A 19,177-nucleotide genomic window follows, 5' to 3' on the forward strand; every position below is an offset into this window, starting at 1 on the left:
TAGCATACCAGGCAGTCAAGGGATCAGCCCCAGCATACCTTCACAAGATATTCAAACCCTACATGCCAGCCAGATCCCTCCGTTCTGCTACCTCAGGACGCCTAGCACCTCCCCCTCTTCGCACCTGCACTTCCAGAACACGTCTCCTGTCTGTTCTGGCCCCACGATGGTGGTATGACCTCCCTGTGGAGGTCAGAACAGCTGAGACTGTGAACAATTTCAAACGATGACTGAAGACCCACCTCTTCAGGCTGCACCTCTCTCCATCCCTCCCTTCCCCCCTGTAAATGACTAAACTTAGGGTTGTAACTAGGCAGCTGTTTCATAGGTTACTTAGTTGATGCGCCTGTCTTAACGACTACTTGTATTGTATTTTTATTTATTTTTATTTTTCCATAGATTGCGTTGTTGCCGTTCTCGTTGTTAGTGTTAATCAGTTTAACCATCAGGGTCCAAGTTGAACTATGCGGTTGTTCCCTGTACTTGGACCGGTACTTCTCTCTAGGGGTTTCGTCATACTTGTTCCTGGTTATGGTTATACACTTTGTTGTACGTCGCTCTGGATAAGAGCGTCTGCCAAATGCCTGTAATGTAATGTAATGTAATGTAATATCCTTTAACATGGATACCAAATTTGCTTAATTACGATAGGTCAAAGCAGTACATAGTTATCACCTATTCGGATGTAGGTCCTGTGCATTCTGAAGTTCATTGGTTAATGGTCCAGTAAATATGTGCACCAATTTGGGTGCAGATTGGTTCACAAACATAAAAAAGGCAACAGTGGAAAATCCACACAGAAGGACTATAAAGAAGATGTTTAACTGAATGCCAAGTTTTGTGATAATTGGACAAACAGCCCAGCAGATGCTATTTAGGTTCTTTGATTACAGCACCCCCTATGATATGAAGGTATCAGTAAGCTCTCCATTAGACATTGTGCAGCAGCTGGGTTTTACATCACACCACCAAGAGCTGAGGCTCAATGTTTCTTTATGACATTCTTCCTTTTTTACCCAGAATCTGTTCTACTGCATGCAGGAGCAAAGCAACACTGGAGATGAAACACTGGAGATGCAAGGGATCGAACCCAGGACCTCATACATGCAAAGCACGCGCTCTACCACTGAGCTACATCCCCTACCCATGATGTTTGATTGAGTCCATTCACAGTCCACACTGTACATACACATATACACCTAAAAGTAGCAATGAGCAGCTTTAATCCCTTTAAGTAGGTACTGGGTACCACTGTTTACGCTGGTTTCTGTCATTGCCAACCTCTTAATCAGTTAAGGTTGCTGAAAATGTCTTCTACCCTAATTGTGTGGCTTTTTGCCATTTGCTGGCAATAAACTCCATTAGATTTACACAGATGGTTTTAGGTTTCCACACTCAACACCTGATTCAACTAATTAACTAAAACGGTCTTAATACCTTGGTAAGTAGAACCAGGTGTCTACACTGCACTCACACCAGCCCCTTTCAGATAAGACTGGACATTCCTGCCTTAAAGTAAGTGAATAAGGTGATTATTTTATGGATTTTCAGGCAGTAGAGGTGGTGATAGAAGTGAAGGACAAAGCCTTAAATAACATCATGGGAGAGGGGCAAATTAAAACTGTTGGAGATGCTGGGGATTGAACCCAGGACTTCATACATGCGAAGCATGCGCTCTACCACTGAGCTACATCCCCGCTTGACCGTATACCCGTAAAACCACATTTCTTGGTAGTGTGCTAAGTAGTTCCTGTTACATGCACGTGAAAACTTCATAAGACGTAGCTATACATTATAGCCTGCACAACGATTTACTCTCTCATTGTTGCTTCGAGACTGTTTATTCAGCGTGTCGACCTGAAACCAAGGAAATTGCAATTAAACTGGCAGATTTTTCTCCTTCCTCCAAACGTTTATAAGCGGCTTCAGCCTACACTAAACTTTACTGGCCAGCAAGTGACGCACCATCACAACATAGGTTTGTCGATTTAGGGCATGGGTTTCTGGTCAGATGTCAAATGCATCCCAGAAGCGCTATGACAAACGCAGAATGTATGTGTGCAGCGCAGTAGCCTACTTTTGACGGATGGCCTACGGTAAAGCTAGGTCATCACTGCGTTGTGTTTATTTCGCTAGACCACCGTTGCTAGGCAGCGGAGAAGCGACCCATTTCGTCACCTGCCTGAAAAAATGTCTGATGCCTAGCATTACCAAATAGTATCGCAAGGTGGCACTATTACCGTTTTTGCCGTACATGTTTACAGCACTGAGCTCTAAATACACTCAATGGTCCACTATCATACAGTATCCAGAACACTGGCTAGCCTACGTGTTTCGTTTCTCCACTGATATGATTTAATCATGTCACATAGTGATACTGCGAACAAAATAATTGATTGATTAGAGCTACATTTAAGAATTTGAAAATGTTTCCAAACTTAAACAAGATTATATTTTTCTTGGCAGTCTCATTTAAATAACCTTTATCTAGTGACAATATGATCCCTATCGTGTTAAATTTCGCAACCTGACAGCCAACCACAGAACTGTTCTGTTCTACCAACTCATTGCCTAAAGTTATGGCGGAATTTGCTGTAGTCCTATTGGACGCCGTTGTTCATGAATATTCCGTTTTGACGTCAGATGACGGGTGGAGCCGCTCAGGTGAGGCTTGGAACTGCAAGCCTGCGGGAGCTGCCACGCATCCTTATTGCACGGGCGCGTTTTAAACAAATACAAGCCGCCGAATCCCCCTCCGGCTTCCGAGCAGCTAGGCAAGAAAAATCTCTACTTTGCGTTTATTTGAAGAACTGAGGAATTCCACCATGTTCAGCTGGTCAAACAAGGAGCAGGGTGGGAGAAATAAAGACAGCGAGATGTTTCAAACCGTCACCGAGGGGTTGCAGAGTCTTTATAGCAAGAAACTGCTACCGCTGGAAGAGACTTACCTTTTCCACGATTTCCACTCCCCAGCGTTGGAGGCGGCGGACTTCCAGAGCAAACCCATGGTGCTGCTCGTGGGGCAGTACTCCACGGGGAAAACGACTTTCATAAGGTACTGTGCGCTTCGATACTGGCCTGTCAGCTGGCTACGTTTTTTAAAATCAACATTGCAAACAACGCCAGCTAAATTATCGAACAGCAAAGCAGTTCGGTGGCGTATTGCTTGCAATTAGCTAGGCAAAAACAACAACAAAAAAAACAAATAACTAACGGACTAACATGAACGTCCTGGTGTCTTGTGAGCTGGGCACAATAGCAAACTAGCTTACTGGATAATTGTAATTTACTACGTTTGATTAAAAATTGCTTCATCGTTTGTTTTACAGAAACAGGTTGCACAATGACAGCTTGGGGTGTGGGTGTGTGGTATAGCTAACCGCTCATGCAGGATCCGGGTGCCTGATATGTGTAGCTAACACGACTAGTGAACCCGTGTGTGTAGCCTTATCTAATTATAAAACTTGTCAAAGCCGTTATTTCCAAAGTGTGTGGGAGTTTCACGGCGAACAGCTGACGTTTCCCAATAAACTGACTGGCGACTCATACAGCTACGGTCCCACCCAGGTTACCACTGGGTGGGACCAGGCGTATTCTGGATTAAACGTAATTTAATCAAAACACGGTTCAGTGAGCGTCGCTAGTACGGATAAAACGCGGAAGTGATCTCATTTGAAGAATTCGGGTTTAAAAGGTTCGTACATGTAAACGACTGCAAGCATTTATACCCGAACCCTGAATGGGCCAGAACAACATCGTTTATCCTGAAATCGAACGAGAAACACGGCGAACCGGTTTGGGTATAACCGCAGGAAACTTTACCACCGGCAGATATAACCACACATCCGCACCTGCCCCAGATATAAACAGGGCACAGCGGGGAATGACCACCCGAAGGCCGGCTACAGAATTATTGTGGTGTTCTGCTGGAAAGGATCACTATCGTCTTTTTTATTGTGAAAAAAAAAAACATGAGCAATGACAGTACGAAACGCAGTCCATAACCAAGGGATATGATTACATAAATACATTATAAATACATTTACACTTTTAGCAGCTTTTTTTATTTTTTGATGTTAAATTTGTTTTGACTGCTGGTTTCTTTCTCAAAAGTGTCACTCATATTTTTGTCAGTGCAGTCTAACGGTCACAGCATTCAGTGAGACCTCGTGCTGTCAGTGAGAAGTTACTTCACCACAGAGAAAACCATGTCAAAAAGGATGTGTTCCTGCTTTTGCCAGGTTCTGCACTTTTTGTTTTAAAGTTACTACTTTTGTGTTACAAATATACAATTTATGTGTTAGAAAAGGATGGTTTTTAACACAACCCGTGTCTGAAGTAACATCTGTTTACTAGACAGGAAGTGGTGTTAAAAAGACGCATAATGTGTCATTTCTTAACATGTCTGTTTTACGCCTGAAGCACGGAAAATGAATGCCATTATCATTGCTTCGTCCGCTATTTTAAGCCCCTCAAATTCTCTTTTCTGATGAAACGCAATCACACGTTTTCAATGTCAGAAATGTGGGCTCATGTGCGACTAACTGCAGCCCACAAGTTCTGTATGTTTGGGACAAACCCTCTTTCAGTTAGACCATTTCCTCTTTTAATTTTTCACTTCTTTTTTAACACGATTAGAAAGAAAGAAAGAACGGATGCAGGCGCCCTTACAGAAGAATCACTTCAGATTACTGTGACATCTCTGTGGGCGCTCCTCAGCCAGACCTCTCTGTGGGCCAGACCTCTTTGTGGCCAATCCTCACAGGCAGACCTCTCTGTGGGCCAGACCTCTCTGTGGCTGCTCCTCACAGGCAGACCTCTCTGCGGCTGCTCCTCACAGGCAGACCTCTCTGCGGCCGCTCCTCACAGGCAGACCTCTCTGCGGCTGCTCCTCACAGGCAGACCTCTCTGCGGCTGCTCCTCACAGGCAGACCTCTCTGTGGGCCAGACCTCTCTGTGGCCGCTCCTCACAGGCAGACCTCTCTGTGGGCCAGACCTCTCTGTGGCTGCTCCTCACAGGCAGACCTCTCTGTGGCTGCTCCTCACAGGCAGACCTCTCTGCGGCTGCTCCTCACAGGCAGACCTCTCTGCGGCCGCTCCTCACAGGCAGACCTCTCTGTGGGCCAGACCTCTCTGCGGCTGCTCCTCACAGGCAGACCTCTCTGTGGCCCAGTGCAGCTGGAGATTTCCTTTTGAATATTTTCCTCCCCCGCCACGGCGGCGAACACGAGGAACACCATGTGTTTTTGTACTGCGTTGTTTGCAGGGAGAATCAGTTCAGGGTCTTGGCTTAGATTTCTGTGCCAGTTCAGAGCCAGTTTCAGTGAGGCTGTTTGCCTGAAGGTCAAGCGCATGCCCTCTACACATTCTTGGGCATAGCACCAAATCTGTGTCCCTTAATGAGATGTAGGTTTTTAAAAAATTTACCTGAAGCTGATGTTGTTGCATGTGCCAACATTTGCCCTTAATTAGTGGTGTGATAATCCGTGTGTACATGACTCTGCACTGTGTGTCTGGCTGTACAGTTTCAGCACGGCCGATTTGTGTCTGTACAGTATTGCATCTGCAAATGAGTCTGTCTGTACTGCATGTGTCTGTACTGCATGTGTCTGTAATGCATCTGTGTCTGTACTGCATGTGTGTCTACTGTGTGTGTGTCTGTACTGCATGTGTCTGTAATGCATCTGTGTCTGTAATGCATCTGTGTCTGTAATGCATGTGTGTCTACTGTGTGTGTCTGTACTGCATTTGTCTGTACTACATGTGCCTGTACTGCGTGTGTGTGTGTCTGTCCTGCATTTGCCTCTAACACACCTTAGTCTGTGCTGTCTGTTGCTGTCCGCTCCTTTGCGGTCATGACTCACTGATGCCGCTGAACGGTCCGACATTCAGGCAGACTTCCTGAAGCACGCAGCAGGGGGTAGAACTTAAACACGTTTAATGAGTTTATATAGCATGCTGCTTTGTTAATGTATGTTTAATTTTCTGTACCCAGCCCCCAGGGGTTAAGTTAAACCGTGACTCCTCTCTAAAGGGAGGTGCTGAGTGTGACTTCGCTGTAAAGGGAGGTGCTGAGTGTGACTCCGCTGTAAAGGGAGGTGCTGATTGTGACTCCTCTCTAAAGGGAGGTGCTGAGTGTGACTCCTCTCTAAAGGGAGGTGCTGAGTGTGACTCCTCTCTAAAGGGAGGTGCTGAGTGTGACTTCGCTGTAAAGGGAGGTGCTGAGTGTGACTCCTCTCTAAAGGGAGGTGCTGAGTGTGACTCCTCTCTAAAGGGAGGTGCTGAGTGTGACTCCTCTCTAAAGGGAGATGCTGAGCTGTTAAGAGGGAGCGCGCGTGCGTTTAATCTGCAGCACAATAGCAGCGATAGGAGCGGTAAAGAGGCCAGACCCCCCCCCCCCCCCCCCCCCCCCCCCCGATGACAGGGCGTCAGGCCGCCTCGCATTCCTGATAAATGCCCCCCACCCGTTCTAAAAATAACAGCCCTGTTTATTTTTCGCCCCGTGTCCTTCCCCTGCTCCTTGACCTGTTACCCCCCAGGGTCGCTCGTCCGGTGACGGGGATGTAAGAGTCGCTGCTGACGCCGGCCCCCCCCCCCGCGGGCCCCTCCCGTGCGCCGCCTCGGTCCCCAGAGCACCTCACGCCCCGTCTGGCCCCGCCCCTTCCTCAGGAGGGAAGAGTCAGCCAGCAGACGACGGGCTTTCCCAGGCTGCTCTGGGCTGGCCTGCGGGTGAAGACGGAGAGAGGGCAGGAGGTGTTGGAGAAAAGTCTGTTCTGTCACCTCGCTGTGCAGGCCACTGGCTCTTAATTATTTATCCTGAAAGTCACACCTTCGCTGTGCCTTTACACTGTGCTGTTCTGCTGCCTCTCTCTCTCGCCTGTTTCCGGAAGAACTCCCAGCCTCCCTTAAACATGGAGCTGTAATTATGGTCTATAAGGTTGTATTTAATTACCATAGATATTGTCTGACAGGTATGTGTGCATTAAAGGCCATTATTACCATAGATATACAGTCTGAAAGAGATGAGTGCATTAATCATAATTACTAAAGAAATCTAGTCACTCTGGTAGAACACTAAACACCCCTCAACCCAAAATGCTATTCACCCCTGAACCCAAAACACTGTCAAGTGTGCTCCAACCCTAAACACAAATGCCCAACCTGCATGAATCATCTGCACACAAACAAATCGGCGTTTGAACTTTACTGCCACCCAGAGTCGTTCACCTTCCTCCCCCCGTTGGCCCCGCCCTCTTCCAGGTGAAGTTGCACCTTTACTCCCTTGGGAATGGAAGTGTCTAGGTGCTGCCCAGTCACACGGTCACTCCCGAGGCAGGGCCTGTTGCCTTGGAAATGGGCACTGGGATGTCATTAATTGTTAAAAATCCTCCAGATAGGCTGAAATGCTGGCAGTGTGGTGGTGAGCGACTGAAGCTCTGTGTTTGTTGTGGCGGTGGCTGTCCTGATAAGGGCGCTCTGATCTGATCACCCTGTGTACAGACAACACGTTCAGCTGTCACACCCCAAAACCCCCACGCCACACACACACACACACACACACACACACTGCCACAACCCCCCCCCATACTCACACCCCCACAACCCCCCTTCCACCACACACACACACCCCCACATGCTCCCCACCCCCTCCCTCCCCCCCCCCCCCCCACACACACACACACACCTTCCCCCAGGGCTGTTTGGACAGACCTGCAGCCCGTCCCCAGGACCCACACTCCTGAGCTGCAGTCGTATTGCAGGTTATTTTGCTGGTGTTTTGTGAAGTGATCTCAGTACCACTAAACCCAGATCCACTGGGAGGTTTTATGCTCCTGTCCTTTAATCTGAATCTGTAGTTGGTCCAGCGCAGTCACCAGGCAAACTGAGATGCTCTGGAACAGCCTGGTCTTTAATGGCACAACCCAAAATTACACCGTTGCCTGATTCACACTCAAGGATTTTCGCTTCACAGTTCGATTTTTTTGAAGGTAGCGGGATGTGTTTGGTGTTCTGGAAGGTGTCTATGTTTGGGCTGTGCCCTTGGTGGTTGCAGGTTTGCATCAGGGTTGTTAGAGGCCACTGGAGCTGGGAATCCCTACAAACACTCTGCACGATCAAGGTTGAGGCTTTCCTGTGTTTCCCAGTTTCAGAGGGAAAACTGCTCTTCAGTTATTATTTGTTAAACAAAAGTGAAACAAACGTTGTTCTTGAGGCTGGTGACATGTAGGCAAATTAATAAGCTGTTTTCTGTGAATTTTAGAGATTATATGTGCTGTGTGTTACAGGAAGCTGGTTTTAATATACCTGTGCTGTGTCACAGCAAGCTGGTTTTAATGTACCTGTGCTGTGTGTCACAGGAAGCTGGTTTTAATGTGTGTACCTGTGCTGAGTGTCACAGGAAGCTGGTTTTAATGTGTGTACCTGTGCTGTGTGTCACAGGAAGCTGGTTTTAATGTGTGTACCTGTGCTGTGTGTCACAGGAAGCTGGTTTTAATGTGTGTACCTGTGCTGTGTGTCACAGGAAGCTGGTCTTAATGTGTGTACCTGTGCTGTGTGTCACAGGAAGCTGGTCTTAATGTGTGTACCTGTGCTGTGTGTCACAGGAAGCTGGTCTTAATGTGTGTACCTGTGCTGTGTGTCACAGGAAGCTGGTCTTAATGTGTGTACCTGTGCTGTGTGTCACAGGAAGCTGGTCTTAATGTGTGTACCTGTGCTGTGTGTCACAGGTATCTCCTGGAGCAGGACTTCCCGGGCATGCGGATCGGACCTGAGCCCACCACGGACGGGTTCATCGCCGTGATGTATGGGGAGAACGAGGGCGTCATCCCTGGCAACGCCCTGGTCGTCGACCCCAAAAAGCCCTTTCGCAAACTTAACGCCTTCGGCAATGCTTTTCTGAACAGGTGGGTGTGATGGTACAGGTGAGTGTGATGGTGTGATGGTGCAGGTGTGTGTGATGGTGCAGGTGTGTGTGATGGTACAGGTGTGTGTGATGGTGCAGGTGGGTGTGATGGTGCACAGCACTACTACCATCAAAAAAGCCTGCAGGATGCTTGGATATGTACTAAAAGGGGTCATTTAAAGGAGATTGTATTGATGTTACATAATACTTTTGTCAGACCACATTTAGTATTGTGTGCAGTTCTGTTTTCCACAAAATGAGAAGGACGTTGAATTTCTAAGTGAAAAGTGCAGAGAAGAGCAACAAGACTGATTCCTGGATTGAGATTTCGATTCTGAGGAAAGACTTAAGACACTTAATGTACTCTGGCCCAAAATAGGGAGACAATGAGGATATTTACATTTTTTCTGTAAGTTATTCAGTTTGTGATTTCAGAAGCCACATGGGACTGATTTCTGTCATCAACAGAACAACTGGGCTGAAGTGAAGTAAATGTTCTCATTGAAAAAAGTTTTCCCCACATGCAGAGTTGTGAGTGTGGAAGAGCGTGCCAGATGGTGTGCTGGGGCGGGGCGGGACGAGGTCAGAGGTCAGAGGTCAGGCTTGACGCAGGCGCTCTGTAGGCTGCAGGTGAATAATGGCCGGTGTTTGTTGTGAATCTCTCAGATCTGAGATAGCGACGGGCACGTCCTGTGGCTCTGGAACCATTCAGCAGCGGCGTGTACAAAACAGGATGGGTGTGTGGGGGAAAGAGGCAGTTTGTCATTAATGCTTCTTTTGTTTTATGTAACATATTTTATTCAGAGTCACTTCTGTCCACCCATTGTGCATTATTTCAGAGCTTGGCAGGGACCAGCGGGCTTAACGCTAATCAAACCAAGCTTTCCTATCTAATGCTGATAGAACAGAAACTTTATGAACACACATGAATTTATTGTTGGAGAGCAACAGAAGCTGCTGTAGTATTTTTGTTTGGGTATAGTGTATATCTGGTGGGGTTATATTGTGTAATATGGTTTGGTTTTAAAAGGGTTGGGTTACAGTGTGTAATATGGTTAGGTTATAAAAGGGTTGGGTTATAGTGTAACAGGGGTGTGTTATAATGTGTAACAGGGTTGGGTTATAATCTGTAACAGGTGGGGTTATACTGTGTAATATGGTTAGGTTATAAAAGGGTTGGTTATAGTGTAACATGGTTAGGTTGTAGTGTGACAGGGCTGGGTTATAGTGTAACAGGGTTGGATTGTAGTGTAACAGGGTTGGGTTATAGTGTGTAACAGGGTTGGGTTGTAGTGTAATAGGGTTGGGTTATAGTGTGTAACAGGTGTGATTATATTGTGTAATATGGTTAGGTTATAAAATAGTTGGGTTATAGCGTGTAACAGGGTTGGGTTATAGCATTTAACAGGGTTGGGTTGTAGTGTGTAACAGGGTTGGGTTGTAGTGTAACAGGGTTGGGTTATAGCGTTTAACAGGGTTGGGTTGTACTGTAACAGGGTTGGGTTGTAGTGTGTAACAGGGTTGGGTTGTAGTGTAACGGTTGGGTTATAGCATTTAACAGGGTTGGGTTGTAGTGTGTAACAGGGTTGGGTTGTAGTGTAACAGGGTTGGGTTATAGCGTTTAACAGGGTTGGGTTGTACTGTAACAGGGTTGGGTTGTAGTGTGTAACAGGATTGGGTTATAGTGTAACAGGGTTGGGTTGTAGTGTGTAACAGGGTTGGGTTATAGTGTAACAGGGTTGGGTTGTAGTGTAACAGGGTTGGGTTGTAGTGTAACAGAGTTGGGTTATAATGTAACAAGGTTGGGTTGTAGTGTGTAACAGGATTGGGTTGTACTGTAACAGGGTTGGGTTGTAGTGTGTAACAGGATTGGGTTATAGTGTAACAGGGTTGGGTTGTAGTGTAACAGCGTTGGGTTATAGTGTAACAGGGTTGGGTTGTAGTGTGTAACAGCACTGCTGGGCTGTAGCCGCGGTGGCCTTGCGTCTTTCAGTCTTTGGTCTGCGGACGTCAGCCTGATGGCAGAGCTTGGCTGTTTATGTAAGGGGAGCCAGAATAGGGTGTTTGTTTTGTTTGAGGTTTGAAGCACCCCATTACTTCCTGTCCGAGGCGTCCAGCTTCCTGTGCCAGGGCCGTTTGGAGGAGCAGTGGACGGGCCAGCGTCTGTGCCGTTGTTTTTCAGAAGATTTACGAGCACAGGAAGAGGAAGTGTGTGAATATGAAGTGAGACCCTGGCACTCAAAGACATTCCATAAGACCCGGCGCTGCAGAGCCATCAGCCAATCAGGGTGCAGGGTTAATGGTTTCCCTGACGCACTGGAAAAGGCTGAGTTTAACCCTGTGGCTGACCTGGAGTTGTGTGTGCACTGTGGGAGTGAACCGACTGCTAGCTTTGTCATACATGGCATTTTCATATGCTGAATGACCTTAAAACACAGGTGCTAAATACAGGTGCTGAATACTTTGCTGGAACATTCTGAATGTCTGAGTAAAAGCAGCTGGTCCTGCAGGTATACATAAGGGTTGGAATAAAAGATTGTGCAGGTATTCAATGCCTTTAAAAATTCTGTTACAAAATAGAACATTAACGCCTTACTGTATGAGCTGTGGTCTAAATGTAAAGGTCAACTGCTTAGTTAGAGGAATTTTAATAAAGCTGATATCAAATCTTGATATTTATCTCCTTGTGTTTTGATAACATGGGGGTTACTTTACGGACATCTAGAAAAAGGTCTTTTCTAGTGAGTCTGTGCAGTGTGAGGTTGTGTAGTTCAGAATGACATTGTGCGGTTCAGTTTGAGGTTGTGTGGTTTAGAGTGAGATTGTGTGGTTCAGTGTGAGGTTGTGTGGTTCAGTGTGAGGTTGTGCGGTTTAGAGTGAGATTGTGTTGTTCAGTGTGAGGTTGTGCGGTTTAGAGTGAGATTGTGTGGTTCAGTGTGAGGTTGTGCGGTTTAGAGTGAGATTGTGTGGTTCAGTGTGAGGTTGTGCGGTTTAGAGTGAGATTGTGTGGTTCAGTGTGAGATTGTGCGGTTCAGTGTGAGGTTGTGCGGTTTAGAGTGAGGTTGTGTGGTTCAGTGTGAGGTTGTGCGGTTTAGAGTGAGATTGTGTGGTTCAGTGTGAGGTTGTGCGGTTTAGAGTGAGGTTGTGTGGTTCAGTGTGAGGTTGTGCGGTTTAGAGTGAGGTTGTGTGGTTCAGTGTGAGGTTGTGCGGTTTAGAGTGAGGTTGTGCGGTTTAGAGTGAGGTTGTGCGGTTCAGTGTGAGGTTGTGCGGTTTAGAGTGAGATTGTGTGGTTCAGTGTGAGGTTGTGCGGTTTAGAGTGAGATTGTGTGGTTCAGTGTGAGGCTGTGCGGTTTAGAGTGAGGTTGTGTGGTTCAGTGTGAGGTTGTGCGGTTTAGAGTGAGATTGTGTGGTTCAGTGTGAGGTTGTGCGGTTTAGAGTGAGATTGTGTGGTTCAGTGTGAGGTCAGGGTTCATGGGGGGTCTTTGTTAATGCAGCTTTACCTTAAAGCTACCTCCCACTGAGGAAAAAACACCCCCTCCCCTAAAAACACCTCTGCCCCTAAAAACCCCCCCTCTGCTAAAAACACCCCCTCCCATCAAGCACATTCTTCTATTTCCTTCCTCACAAAGCATAGGCTTCTATTTATTTGCAGATGCATGCATGCATGCAGGTGCACACGCACGGACGCACGCACACACACTCACACACACACACACACACACACACACACACACACACACACACACGCTCATTCACATGCACAGGGTCTGTCCGCTAATTGAGCTTGTTAGTCAGATTGCCTCCAGGGGGCGTCTGGTTCGTGACGTCACAGCCCAATGTTAAAATCCTATTGACTTTTTAAAAATCATTGATTGTAAAATATCTATAGCGATTAAAAATAAAGGATTTCTCACGTTTTTTTGGGACCGTCATTCTCTGCCGTAGCATGTGCTTGGTTATATTTATTTCAATCTCTGGAGGGAAAAAAACGGATTTGTCGATTTACGATATGTTGGTGGTCCTGAACTACACTAAATCAATCAGTCGCATGGATATACGTCACAACCACGTGTGCTTGTAAGGCTACCCGCCAAGTGCGGTGCCTTGGCTGCCCCTAACTGCTGGTCTGGGATCAGATTTCCCTTCCCAGGTCCTAACTTTAACCATTAGTAGGGGAAGAAAATAACTGATGTTGGACCAGCAGCTAGGGCCAACTTCACCCAACACCGGTGGCTAGCTAGCTATACCCACGACAAACGCGGTGTCACTGGTCAGCTTAATGCATTTTTTCAATGGTAATGTTAAGAAGGGAGAAAATCATTCCAAATCCAATCATGTAGAGCAGGTCATATACAGCCAGGGTAGATTAGCGGGTCTGTCAGCGCCAGCATGAAAGATATAGTTTATAAAGTTTCAGTTAGCTAACGTTAACGTTAGGAAGGGCTGGATCAGCAGGTAGCTAGCTAGCTGTCAAAGTCAGGTTTATTTGTCATTACAAACCGTATATGCTGTACAGTACACGATGTAACGAAACTTCGTTTCGCAAGGCTTCAGTGTAACCATAGACCGTATAGGGGTGTAACATAGACTTTCAGTCTGCTCACAGCACTGAAGGAATACACACATTGTGAAAATTAGAATGACAGTGCAGTTGCACTTAGACAAGACAGGTGCAGCAGTTGCAGTAGGCAAGAGATAGACAATTTCTAATAAACAGTTTTCTTAAAACATAGTAGTAAACATATTGTTGGTAATTTATCGAAAACCATGTAGCTATATTGTTGTTGTGTTGTGATAAAAATATAATATGACATTACGACATTTTAAATCACGTCTTAAGTTAGTTAGGTTAGGTTGTACTCTTTTATACGGTCTATGGTTGTACTTTATAGATCCCTGAAAGGAAATCCTGTTGTCATCACGACCGTACAATTATGATGTGGAATAAACAATATAACTTAATAGTAACAAATCTGTTATTTCCAGTAATTTTAAATTGAAATACGATATCAAAGTGACACTAGACGTAGAAGGGCGCAAGCGTGTTCCAGCTGAGCCGTGACAAAATAAGCGTGCGTCGTGAGCTCAGTACCGGTATGTGTAGTTCCTAAGCGTACTAAACGTACACAACGTTGTACCTTGTACTTGTCATGGGTCAATCGTGCTGCTGATATTATATTTCAGAGTACCGCATACCAATAGCTAACTGGTTCCCGACTTGTAACTAAAAATATCGCTTATTGAAAATTGCCCCATTCATTTTCCCATTGACATTTGCAGAAAAATGAGGGGAGTGGCTTGGTGACGTTTTCACTTGCAAGAGCTTTGTTTACAGTCAACAGTCAGAGCCACGCTTTCCTGAATGTGTGTGTAGAGCACGCCTGCTTTCAACCTGCATGGCGTTGGTGCTGCAGGACATTAAGTGCACCGGGTGTAGCAGGGCGTTGGGGGCACCCTGCTGCAAGGAATTGGGTGTACCCTGTTGCAGGGCATTGGGTGTACCCTGTAGCAGGGTGTTGGGTATACCCTGTTGCAAGGTGTTGGGTATACCCTGTTGCAGGGCATTGGGTGTACCCTGTTGCAAGGAATTGGGTGTACCCTGTTGCAGGGCATTGGGTGTAGCAGGGCGTTGGGTGTACCCTGTTGCAGGGCATTGGGTGTAGCAGGGCGTTGGGTGTACCCTGTTGCAGGGCATTGGGTGTAGCAGGGTGTTGGGTGTACCCTGTTGCAGGGCATTGGGTATAGCAGGGCGTTGGGTGTACCCTGTTGCAGGGTGTTGGGTGTACCCTGTTGCAGGGCATTGGGTATAGCAGGGCGTTGGGTATTCCCTGTTGCAGAGGGTTGGGTGTACCCTGTTGCAAGGTGTTGGGAGTACTCTGTTGCAGAGTGTTGGGTGTACCCTGTTGCAGGGCATTGGGTGTAGCAGGGCGTTGGGTGTACCCTGTTGCAGAATGTTGGGTGTACCCTGTTGCAGGGTGTTGGGTGTACCCTGTTGCAGAATGTTGGGTGTACCCTGTTGCAAGGCGTTAGGTGTACCCTGCTGCAGGGCGTTGGGTGTACCCTGTTGCAGGGTGTTGGGTGTACCCTGTTGCAGAGTGTTGGGTGTACCCTGTTGCAGGGCATTGGGTGTGCCCTGTTGCAGGGCATTGGGTGTAGCAGGGCGTTGGGTGTGCCCTGTTGCAGAGTGTTGGGTGTACCCTGTTGCAGGGTATTGGGTGTAGCAGGGCGTTGGGTGTGCCCTGTTGCAGAGTGTTGGGTGTGCCCTGTTGCAGAGTGTTGGGTGTATCCTGTTGCAGAGTGTTGGGTGTATCCTGTTGCAGAGTGTTGGGTGTACCCTGTTGCAGGGCGTTGGGTGTACCCTGCTGCAGAGTGTTGGGTGTACCCTGTTGCAGGGCGTTGGGTGTACCCTGTTGCAGGGCATTGGGTGTACCTCTGCACAGTGCTGTTCCCCAAGGTTTTTCTCAGTAGGGAACACTGCAACTCTCTGCACTGCAACTCTCTCCTTGCAAGCCTGCCAGCTTGTGCCATACAGCCACTACAGATGATTCAGAATGCCGCTGCCCGACTCATCTACAACCTTCCCAAATTCTCCCACGTCACTCCTCTGCTGCGATCACTCCTTTGGCTACCGGTCGCTGCCAGGATCCGGTTCAAAGACCTGACCCTTGCCTACGCTGCTGCCAACAGGACAGCCCCCATCTACTTGCAGGACATGACTCGATTCTATGTGCCTGCTTGACCACTCCACTCTGCGGCAGCAGGGCGCCTTGTAACCCCTCCCACCCGCCCAAAGGGATCACAGAGCTTCTCCACCCTAGCTCCCCAGTGGTGGAACGAACTCCCCGTCCCTCTCTGAACCTCCCCCTCACTACCCATCTTCCCCCGTGACCTGAAGACTCATCTCTTCAGACTGTACCTAGACTAACCACCACCACGCTGTATATTTCACTCTAAATCCCTCCCCCCCCCTTTTTTTCATGACACTTGTTACATGTTGCCCCATCCCAGCACTTTTTGGCAATTTGTATTTGTCCTAATACTGTAGCTTATTCTTCTGCCTAGTTGGCTTTGCAGAGGTTAGGTCTGAATAGTGTTCACTGTGTGAACTAAACTGTGTTCTTGGCTAGAAATAGCTGTACAAAATAAGTATTGCACCTTACTGAACCTGTGTTTAGCAGTTGTCTATGACCATGAAATGCACTTTTTGTACGTCGCTTTGGATAAAAGCATCTGCCAAATAAATGTAATGTAATGTAATGGAACAGTTTAAGTGGTGAAGTGGGTTTTCGCCCTGGCTCAGATTGTGTGTTTCTGGGAATGAGAGAGGAATGCACTTTCATCCTGGAGCTTCAGGAAAGCTGCATTCCTACAGAATCCCAGTGCATTCTTTAAATAGCATGTTAACCTGCTGGTCATATGTCAAACACTGTTACTGTGGCTGTTGCATTGTTACTGTCGCTGTTATATTGTGGATGTTACATTGTTACTGTGGCTGTTACGTTGTTATTGTGGCTGTTACATTTTTACTGTGGCTGTTGCATTGTTACTGTAGCTGTTACGTTGTTACTGTGGCTGTTACATTGTTACTGTAGCTGTTACATTGTTACTGTGGCTGTTACGTTGTTATTGTGGCTGTTACATTATTACCGTGGCTGTTACATTGTTACTGAGGTACACTCTGTAGATGATTTAAAATGGGAAATGTTGGCAGACTTTAAGCATTCTGAAGATATTTTTCATGGGCAAAGAAATTATAATTGTTCTCCTGTTTCTGTAAGAAAGTGTGTGTGTGTATGTGTATGCCCACAAGTGTGTGTGTATGTGTATGTTTGTGTGCGCATTTGTGTTTGTGTGTGTATCCGCGTGAGCACGTGTGTGTTTGTGTATGTGTGTGCGTGCAAGTGTGCGTGCTTGTGTGTGTGTCTGTGGATAAGGCAGAGGGCGGTTGCAGTGTGCCGGTGATGCTGGTCATGTGATGTCAGAGCCTGCAGATTGGTTTGGGGCAGGGGAGGTGGGGGGGAGTGGTGTCAGAGGGGATTGGAAAAGGGGCCCATATTGAGCTGAATATTTGGAGAGCAGTGCAGATTCTGAGAGCCTTGGATCAGTTATCTGGGTAGAGGCAGGCGGGGCCACGCCCACGAGTGCGCGCTCAGACGAGCAGCCCTGACGGAGCGTCAGGCCCGGGCTCTGTCGCAGCTGGGCCCGGCGATAGCATCCTGCATCTGGCAGCTAATGAGCTAACACACTCATCGGCTAGCGCTTCTGTGCTGGAGCCTGCAGAGAGGGGACCTGTGTGTGCGCTTGAGTACTGACACAAGGCCAAAGCCCTGTGAGCCACCGGTCCTCTTCTCTGAGTGGACCTCAGTTACCCAGGTCTGTAGTCTATAGGAGCCAGAGTTACCCAGGCCTGTAGTCTATAGGAGCCAGAGTTACCCAGGCCTGTAGCCTATAGGAGCCAGAGTTACCCAGGCCTGTAGTCTATAGGAGCCAGAGTTACCCAGGCCTATCGGAGATTCAGTTACCCAGGCCTGTAGCCTATAGGAGCCAGAGTTACCCAGGCCTGTAGTCTATAGGAGCCAGAGTTACCCAGGCCTATAGGAGATGCAGTTACCCAGGCCTGTAGCCTATAGGAGCCAGAGTTACCCAGGCCTGTAGTCTATAGGAGCCAGAGTTACCCAGGCCTATAGGAGATGCAGTTACCCAGGCCTGTAGCCTATAGGAGACAGAGTTACTCAGGTCTATAGTCTATAGGGGACAGAGTTACCCAGCCCTGTAGCCTATAGGAGAGAGTTACCCAGGCCTGTTGCCTATAGGGGATAGAGTTACCCAGGCATGTAGCCTATAGGAGACAGAGTTACCCAGGTCTATAGGGGACACTGTTACTCAGGTGTATAGCCTATACGAGACACAGTTACTCAGGCCTGTAGCCTATATGAGACACATTTACTCAGGCCTGTAGCCTATAGGAGACACTGTTACTAAGGTCTATAGTCTATAGGAGACACTGTTGCTCAGGTCTCTATAGGGGACACAGTTACTCAGGCCTGTCGCCTATAGGGGATGTTTGGCAGGGGTATTTGGCTGCATGTTTTCTAGAAGGCGATCCTGCAGTGCAGAAAGAGCTGTTTTGGACGGCAGCTGTCAGTAGCATTAGGATGCAGCTGTCACCCCATTAACAACCAGGAAGTGTGCCTCACTAGAGGGCTATCCACTCACCTTGAAGGTTCAGCCCAAGGGGTGCGCTGGTCAGGCATTTAACATGATTTAGTCTGGGCTGGATGTATGAGTTAGCCTGGGCTCTGATTGGCTGCCATGGATTGGTCTGGGCTCTGATTGGCTGCCATGGATAGTTCTGGGCTCTGAATGGCTGCCATGGATCGGTCTGGGCTCTGATTGGCTGCCATGGATCGTTCTGGGCTCTGATTTGACACTCGAGTTGGTGTCGGGGGGAGCGGAATTTGGGACGAAGGGGAAGCAGGCCGTGCTGGGTAAGGACACAGACGGTTCCCCCTCTTCCTGCAGGGTTTGAAGTTTTATGGGGCAGCCGTGCGGCCGATGGCACGGGACCCCTGTCCTGTTATTTTAGTGCCGCAGTGAGGGGCAGCTGCGCTCTGTGGCGGAGGGCTCGGACCACCAGGCCCTGTGCACTTCCTGTTCTCTGCTCTTTCCTCACCTCTTCCTGCCCTGCTGACAGGCCCCTCCCACTTCCTGCGCTAACGCTCTCTGTACACGAGGAGCCACAAATGCATGGCGCACGCGTGTGTGTGCGTGCGTGCGTGCGTGCGTGTATACCTGTGTGTACCAGTGTGTGTGTGTACCAGTGCATGTGTGTGTATACCAATGTGTATGTGTGTGCGTGTGTGTATACCTATGTGTGTACCAGTGTGTGTGTGTACCTGTGTGTGTATGTGTGTGTGTTCCAGTGCATGTGTGTGTATACCTGTGTGTGTGTGTGTGTGTGTGTGTGCGCATGTGCGCGTGCGTGTGTAACGCGTGTCTCTGTTTGTCTCCAGATTCATCTGCTCTCAGATGCCCAATCAGGTGCTGCAGAGCATCAGTGTGATTGACACACCAGGGATCCTGTCTGGAGAGAAACAGCGCATCAGCCGAGGTAAAAGCTACCACACGCGCACACACACACACACACACACACACGCGCACACACACACGCACACACACACACGCACATGCACACGCACATGCACAATCACACACACACACACACGCACAATCACACACACACACAAACACACACACACACGCACAATCACACGC

General features: G+C 47.9%; 1 protein-coding gene and 2 non-coding genes across 4 annotated transcripts in view; 1 reads left to right on the plus strand and 2 right to left on the minus strand.

Annotated features, from left to right (window-relative positions):
• Nucleotides 1-1,069: 1,069 nt before the first annotated feature.
• trnaa-ugc lies at nucleotides 1,070-1,141 on the minus strand. The gene has a single exon. It is a non-coding gene; the product is annotated as a tRNA-Ala (tRNA).
• A 484-nt stretch (nucleotides 1,142-1,625) lies between these two features.
• On the minus strand, nucleotides 1,626-1,697 carry trnaa-cgc. The gene has a single exon. It is a non-coding gene; the product is annotated as a tRNA-Ala (tRNA).
• Nucleotides 1,698-2,606: 909 nt separating this feature from the next.
• The window catches only part of ehd4 (EH-domain containing 4), a 35,658-nt gene continuing 19,087 nt past the window's right edge, over nucleotides 2,607-19,177 (plus strand). Inside the window, exons 1-3 of one of the 2 annotated variants that reach the window (XM_035422104.1) lie at nucleotides 2,607-3,055; nucleotides 8,727-8,903; nucleotides 18,916-19,013. In XM_035422104.1, coding sequence (XP_035277995.1) covers nucleotides 2,826-3,055; nucleotides 8,727-8,903; nucleotides 18,916-19,013 — 505 coding nt within the window. In that variant the 5' untranslated portion in view covers nucleotides 2,607-2,825. The remainder of the gene's footprint in view (nucleotides 3,056-8,726; nucleotides 8,904-18,915; nucleotides 19,014-19,177) is intronic. The other variant, XM_035422123.1, reaches the window with a different exon arrangement.

The sequence above is a fragment of the Anguilla anguilla genome, chromosome 1 (genome assembly GCF_013347855.1).
Source record: "Anguilla anguilla isolate fAngAng1 chromosome 1, fAngAng1.pri, whole genome shotgun sequence".
Lineage (NCBI taxonomy): Eukaryota > Metazoa > Chordata > Actinopteri > Anguilliformes > Anguillidae > Anguilla > Anguilla anguilla.